The sequence below is a fragment of the Aegilops tauschii genome, chromosome 1 (assembly GCF_002575655.3).
Source record: "Aegilops tauschii subsp. strangulata cultivar AL8/78 chromosome 1, Aet v6.0, whole genome shotgun sequence".
Lineage (NCBI taxonomy): Eukaryota > Viridiplantae > Streptophyta > Magnoliopsida > Poales > Poaceae > Aegilops > Aegilops tauschii.
Window position 1 is genome coordinate 307,411,045 of NC_053035.3, and position 7,990 is coordinate 307,419,034.

Here is a 7,990-nt window from a genome sequence, read left to right on the forward strand (position 1 = left end):
GCCTTGAGATCTACTTTTCCTTTGCATTTTTATTCAGATATATTAAACCAAAAAATACAAAAATACCTTGCTGCATTTTATCTTTATTTATTTTATTTGGCGTTCGATCTATCAGTCTACTATGATTTACCTTGTCCGCTTGCCTATCTTGAGGCGTCGTACCTCAGAAGGGATTGACAACCCCTTTAATTCGTCGGGTTGCGAGGTGTTGTTGTTTGTGTGCAGGTGTTGTTTACGTTGTGTTGCTTGGTTCTCCTACCGGTTCGATACCTTGGTTTCATAACTGAGGGAAATACCTACCATCGCTGTGCTACATCATCCCTCCCTCTCCGGGGAAATACCGACGTAGTTGCAGCTACCATCAGTCCACATCCTCATGTCCTTTCCATGCCATTGTTGAACTTATCTGAAATATACTAGGTAAAGGTGTTAGTCCAACAATATGTATGTTGACATGAATTACCAAAACCACCAAGGGAGCAAGTGTGCTTTTAGATTGCCACTGAAAGAATCAGGACAGGACAATACCCCAGACACGCCATCGAACTCCGGATCTAGTATTCCCATGCGAGACATCGGAGGAGGCAAGTTGGCCTGCCAGGCTTCAACCATGAATCCACTATCTACTAGTTTCTGCCGACACGGATCATCGTCGCCACCTGCTTGTGGACAACCTCCCATGCTTCATGTTGCTGCCAGAGCAAACACCGTCACAACACAGGGCCCGAGGACACAAGTCCACCACAAGGATGCGCAGCCACTACACCATCCCCAATTAAACAAACTAGTTCCCAAATTCAACATTGAACCTAAAGCAGAATGCCTCGTTTGAGAAGAATTTGGAGCTTCTTTTTTCAAGCATAGTTGTCGCCGGAAGCTAAGACATAGGACGACCAAAATCTAATCAAGTAGTGTCGTAAACCTATAGCTACATGGGTTCGCACACTTGAGATTCAGAGATCCCCACACCACAGGGGACCAGGAGGTTGTAAGCGGAGGGGAGCCATCGAAGAACAGCGGCAGAAGGCTTGTCGCACTTGCCGAGCTGAGATCGCATTTCTTTTATGGGAAGAAAGAAAAAGTAGACATGTCAATAATCGACATGTTAAATATTGCCATCAAACTAAATGGAAACTAAGGGCATCTCCAACGCCGACCCTCAAACCGCCCGCAACTGTCCGGATCGCGGTGTTTTTCCATCCAACATGGTTCCGTACCCATCCGCGGGCCGGTCTGGATATCCTTTTCTCGCAAACCGAAAACAAACGGGGGGGGCTTTATGGGAATTTGTACCGCTGCCATGCTCGCTTCCGACAAACCTGGCTCACCCAAACTCCTCCCCCTTGTGCACGATATTTCCCGCCAGAGCGGCCCCACCACATGTTGGGAAACATAGTAGAAAACAAAAAAACCATGCCTACGCACACCCAAGATCAATATGAAGATGCATAACGGGTTGGGATCATCATCGTTACCGCCACCGAGTTGCAGTGAAAGAAGATCGTGTCGGTGTAGATCGTACTTGGAGTCCCTTGAACCGTTGATGAACGATCATGTGAACCGCCCATGAATAATCCCTCGAACCGAAGGCCGAAAGCATGACCTCTCTACTTGGTTGCAAGCGTGCAACCTTCACAATCCGACAGCGCTTCACTGTTCAGAGCTAATCGCTGCTGGAGAATTAGAGGGGGGAGATTAGAATCACACGAGGCTTTTAATTATGAGGATTAGAGGATTAGTCTACCTCTAATTAGTCAACTAGGACCAACTAGAACTAGAAGAACTAGAGGAGGCTTCAAAACTTGTGTGTACAAAAGAGCACCAAACCTCTAGTATATATAGGTTAGTGGGGAGAGGGAGGGCTGCCACCAAGGGGGGAAGGAGTCCCCCTTGTGCGCCTCCCCACTTGGGGCCTTTGTGGCCCAAGGTGCCTTCTACCACTTGGCCTTCTTAGGACCGTTGATATTAAATTAAATGTAAAATTGTTCTAAATACTTTTAGACCAGTTTATATATAATTTAACATTCCTGGAAACATTTTTCGCCTATATATTATTTATCGGTAATATCCGGCATTACCCAATATTCACCGAAACCCTTCCGATGACCCCGAAACGCTTCCGGATCCTCTCGGAACTATTCTGAATATTAATGAAACAATTCCACAAATATATTCTCATCACTCCCGTCATACTAACACTCAACAGATCGTGATTGCCTTAAGCTTGTGACCCCGTAGTTTCGGTAACTCATAGACATGAACGAAACCGTTCGTTCAATGACCGATAGTGGAACCGTGGACGTCCATATCGATCCCTATGAGCACACGAATGATATTCGAGTGAACCTTTGGTTATCATGTGATGTTCCTTTTTCTTCACGATACTTCACAAAACCCGGGATACATCGGTGTCCCCCTAAGTCATCACCATGCTCACTATACCGAAATCCTCGTCACCGTTTTTGTTTTTCTTTCTCGTTATTGTGTTCTGGCATCCCCGTGACGTAGTCATCTGTGCCTGGCCAGGCGACGATGGACGTCATCACACCGAGAGGGCCTTAAGAATATCTCTTCATCGTCGGAGGAGCAAATCCCACTCTCGAGCTATCTAGTCCCTTGTCAAACTTTCTGATGAACCTATAAGTTATCATTATGATCACCGTGTTACAGGTGACGTTTGAGCAACCCCAAAGCCCACTGTACGGTAAGAAGTGACTACGATATTCTCATGGTCTAAGGAGCAAAATCACACGTTAACACTCTATGTTATTACAATTGATTATAGACGATATTAACTCAATTCATAACAGACAAGATTTGGTCGATTCAATATGATCGTTCTTCCAACGTCATAATCTCAATGTTGTTTTAGGACTATCGCTACACTTAACAATATCCTAAGATTTGGAAAATGTGATCACCAACAACACTTGAGCTAGTCCTAGAGGCAAGACCAGGAACCTTTCATTTTTACCGTTTATTATTCCACACATGCATATGAGTTTCTACTGAATCGCATATTCCAGGATCATAGCAGTTATAGCATAGAATATAAACTCTGTAATTATGAGTATGGAAATATAACGATACAAATATTATTGCCTCTAGAGCATATTTCCAACACCACATTGACACCGGCCTAGAGGGGACGTGACATCTCACTTGCGCTGGCATTGAAGCGGCTCGCCGACCGAGAGCGCCGCCCGTTGCACATGCCTTCTCTCCGCACTGAAATGGCATTTGTCTGCCCACCTACCTCCATTAAACCAGCGTGTGTGCCGAGGAACCTAATCCAGTGCCCGAGCATCACATGTCCGTCCCTGTGCCGATTGGTATTAAACACCTCTCTGGTAGGCGTCTCGCATCCGCACACTATTTAAACGTGCCCAGGCGCCGGGCAGGAACCACACCCTAGTATCACACTCGGCATGGCCTCCAGCTCCAAATTTTTCTGTGATGGCCTCTCTGGCGAGCAGAAGAAGGAGCTCTTCAGCATTACAGCTGCCTGGGTTGCCCGGCAAGCCAGCCGGATACAGGACGGCTTGCCGGCAAGCCCTCCGGAGAAGGTGCCACTACCACCGCTGGCCTTCCTTGCTCGTCCAGACTGGCCAATGTTGTCTCCTTGCAAATCCGCTGCGAGCGATGCCGGCAACGCGTCCGACACGCGAAGAATAAGCCTTGTTCGCGGATGTTGACTCAGCGGCGAAGGAATTTGACCGGGCACCGACAATGACGTCGCCAACTCCCCGCCGGCCGTGCCCCGGTGCCACGACGACCAAGCCGGCATGTCCGCGGCCGCCGCCGATATCGAGGAAAAGTAGAACATGGATGGCCGCCGCCGGGTGGGTCCCACAAAGGCCACCGCCGCCGCCTCATCGGGTTGCACAGCGGGTGACTTGCCCGGGGCGTAGGCCATGGCGTCCGTCTTCTCCGCCCCAAAACCAACTTTAATTTGTGCTTCGTGGTAGCGGAGGGTGGCTACTCTTCCCCTCCCGCTGAAGCATATCCCTCAGGGTCTCAGGGTAGTCTGATGAGCGGGCTGCCGGACAAAGGGAAGACATGTCATGGAAATGAAGATCCGCCGCGGCCGACTATAGACTACTTTAGCCTAGTCTGGTATAGTTTCGTTAAATATAAATGTTTTCGTCCGGTTTGTATGAAAATTATCAGTTTTGCATATAATTCATGAGGTTAGATCAAATCCTGTTTGAAATGTATGTGGATAACTTTGAATGACTGGCTTCCGCTTTAGTATTCGTGGACGGATGCAGTGTCTCGTCTGTGGGTCGGTCTTGGAGATGCTCTAAATACCTAGTACGAGTGCAATACCAACGGGTGTACGACCCACAACACATATATGGCAGGAAGTATGGCAACAATCCGGTCGTACGTACGCAGCACGCCGAGACCCAGATCGGCCAGGAGGTTCCTAATTGAAGCCCTGCCCGTTGCGGCGGCCCGGAACCAACTAGCAACTGCCGTGGCCGTTCCCAGAGCGTTCGGGGCCACCACCTGTCGCGCATTTGGATTTCCGTGGACCCTTTCGGTTCCTCCTCCTCGCCTCGTCGTACCTATTTAATGCCACCTTCGTTCCAAAAAAACCTTATTCAATGCCATCCCCATTCAGGGAAGGGGAGAGAAGCAGAGGAGCAGCAGCCAATAGCCGCCCACGGAGACAGCCAGAGCCAGAGCCAGAGAGGAAGGCTGGAATTCGAGAGATCGGAGGGAGGAGGATGATGGAGCGGCAGGGCGAGGCGTGGTGCTCGTGCTCGCCGAGGCAGTGCAGGATTTGCCACGAGGAGGAAGGGGACGACGGCTGCGCAACCGCCATGGAGTCTCCCTGCGGATGCTCTGGCTCCCTCAAGGTATGCGTGCATGGATTTTCTTCTTCTTTCTTGGCTGTCGTTCTGCCGGATTCCTTGTGCGTTCCCCTTCTCCCGATCGGTGCCGTTTCTTGATGGTTGATCTGCGTGCGTGTTCATGTCGTCTTCTGCGCTGCAGTATGCTCACAGGGGGTGCGTGCAGAGATGGTGCGACGAGAAGGGGAGCACCGTCTGCGAGATTTGCCTCCAGGTAACCCGGCCTTCTCTCCTTCCGTTGCATCTCCTTGAAAAAATCTCACTGGAATCCTCGCGTGTCCGGTTATTTTACTTGATTGATCATCATTTCCTGCCGTTTTATACATGGGAATTTCCTTTCTTGAAAAACTTATATTCCAATCTTCACGTGCCCTTGTATTCATTCTGCCTGATCATCATTTCCTACTTTTTTATCCATGAGAATTCCCCTTTTTACTTAAATATATAGCAAAAAAAAAAGACGGCATCCCAAAAAAAGAGAGGACTAGGCTATGGGATGATAAACCAACTCTGTTCGCCCTTTTCCACGATTTCCGGAATTGAGACCCGTGTGAGTGAGTGCTTCACAGCTTGGGTAGGACTCCTGTAGTACTAGATGTTTTTAGCATACCGAGTACAATCTTTTCATAGATAGAGCTCTCCGCTGCTTGTTTCCTTGCTTTTGTTTAACATGTTTTTTGCTGTCAGAATTACGAGCCTGGATACACCGTTGCTCCCAAGAAAACTCAAGTTGCTCATGTCGCAGTCACCATCAGGTGCCGCCCCTCCCCACTCACCCTCTCCCTCTCTCTCTTGGTAACTGGGACCGGTGCTGGTACGCGCAAAGAGGCTATAGAACGTAGCGAATGCTGAATAGTAAAATCTTACTCCTAATTCATGTCTAGTGACATGCAACTGTCGTCAACCATTTAGAATGCCCAACAAAACATTCGGATAAATAAACAAGAATCCCAGTCAAACAGCAGCTGTCCGTCTCACTCTACGCGGCATGGCATCTTGTTTCTTTAGGACGGGGGAAAAGCAAAGAACAAATGATCATTGACAGAACCGCCGACTGGTACGTGGATTCGGCCCAGCTGTTTCGCCAGCCAAGTTGTACAGTACCAAGTACCAACCACCTTGTCCTGATTATTCTCCCCATGAGATTGCAGATAATATGCCCTCCATTTCACATCTGTACAGCCGTGTCCTGCACTCCTGCAGCACCATGCCGTTGCAGCCTTGCAAACCTGCAAACGAGTCAACCCGTCTCTTGGTTCGTACTACTGCAGAGATAGTACCATCTGTTCAACAATGCAATGAGAATACGAGATGGCATGAATGGTCCACAGGGTCAAATGTTGAATCCTGTCATCACCATCACACGTTAACCTGTTGTTCGTCGTGCAGAGGGAGCCTGGAGGTCCCAAGGCAGGATTATGAGGCACCGGAGGATGCCCCGTTGATCGGGCTCGACGCGGCGGCGGGCGACCCGGCCTACGCCGAGTGCGCGAGCGCCGCCGGCAGAAGTGCTGCATGGTGCCGGTCGGTGACGGTGACGGTACATCCCTGACCAAGACTTTGAACCACATTGCCATGTTCAGAACTTCAGATGCGAATGGTGTTGAACTCTGACCGAATTCTGCTTGTCCGTGCAGTTCACTGTTGTGTTGCTGCTGAGGCATCTCATCGCCCTGGTGACCGTCGGCGCCGCGAATCAATACGCTTTCAGCCTGCTGACGGTGAGTTCTATCCATGATTCTTCCCTCGGATAATAAATAAACACAAAGGTGATCCATGATTGTTTGACATGTGTTCCTTTGCTTTGAAGATATACTTGCTGAGGGCGAGTGGGATCTTGCTGCCGTTCTACGTCCTCATGCGGCTCATCTCCGCGGTGCAGCACGGTCAGATGCAGTACCGGCTGCAGATGCTCCAGGTCTGTTGTGAGTTTTAGACGCTGGTTGCAGGGGAGGTTCCAGTGAGCAAGTTCTTAACACCTGTTTCTTGCTGCAGGAGCAAAGAAGGAACGCATCAAGAATGCACAGGGTGCCCGGTCAGGGACGACAGCAGCATGTGATTCTTGTTGTCTGAGGAAAACAGTGAAGTGGATGTTGTCCTCTAGAATAGTCTTAAATGTATTATTATTGATGTTGATCAGGGAGCAATTAGGAAAAAAGAAAAGAGAAAGGAACATTGTTCATAAGCTTTCCGGTGTGTATGTGCACATATATTTCTTCAGTGATGAATGAATCAACAACTCCAAATCCAGCTTTTCTTTTACTAAGACTGCAGCCCTCAGCTCTTGATATAGGCTGCTAAGATGGATCTTCTCGGGGTCCAAATAAAGCTTACAAACAACTACTTCCTCCATCCGGAACCAGTCATCCGGAATTATTTGACGTTCAAACTGATTTATTTAGTAAGTACTCTCTCGGTCCCATAATATGAGACGTTTTTCTGACACTCGTCTTACATTAGGGGAGGAGGGAGTAGTTATGAACTCCAACTTTCCACCTTATTCATATGATGTCCAAAGAGCACCTATGGTACCATAAAGAAAAAGAAAAGAAATCCACCTGATGGTAAGAGTAGGTACCATAAAGAAAAAGAAAAGAAACCAACCTGGTCTCAAACGCCTAGCTGATCGGTATCTCTCATGTCCAACATAAATATGGGCGGCAAGGCGTGTCCGTCATGTCAGACTGATTTTAGGGTTCTCTAAGAGATCATTGTATTAAGAATTCAACGAGAGAGAGAAAGCCATCTAGCTACCAACTAAGGACCCGAAGGTCTATAAGGAACTACTTACGCATCATCGGAGAGGCATCAATGGAAGTGGTGAACCCCTCCGTGATGGTGTCTAGATTGGATCTGGTGGTTCTGGACTCTGCGACGGCTGGATGAATATTTCGTCGCTTGTTCTAGGGTTTCTGGAATATTGTGGTATTTATAGAGCAAAGAGGCGGTCCGGGGGGCACCCGAGGTGGGCACAACCCACCAGGGCGCGTCTGGGCCTCCTGGCGCGCCCTGGTGGGTTGTGCCCCCCTCGGGGCACCCCCAGGTGCAACCAGAGCCCATTGCCTTCCTTCTGGCCCATAAAAAATCATCGTGGAGTTTCGTGGCATTTGGACTTCGTTTGATATTGATTT

The 7,990-nt window shown here is 48.8% G+C and overlaps 1 protein-coding gene across 1 annotated transcript; it reads left to right on the forward strand.

Moving 5' to 3' along the window:
• Window positions 1-4,595: 4,595 nt before the first annotated feature.
• LOC109774571 (uncharacterized) lies at window positions 4,596-7,114 on the forward strand. The gene is made up of 7 exons (XM_020333311.4): window positions 4,596-4,865; window positions 5,002-5,073; window positions 5,547-5,614; window positions 6,249-6,399; window positions 6,497-6,580; window positions 6,670-6,777; window positions 6,855-7,114. The coding sequence occupies exons 1-7, from the start codon at window positions 4,611-4,613 to the stop codon at window positions 6,930-6,932; spliced, it is 816 nt and encodes a 271-aa protein (XP_020188900.2). The 5' UTR covers window positions 4,596-4,610; the 3' UTR covers window positions 6,933-7,114.
• Window positions 7,115-7,990: the final 876 nt, after the last annotated feature.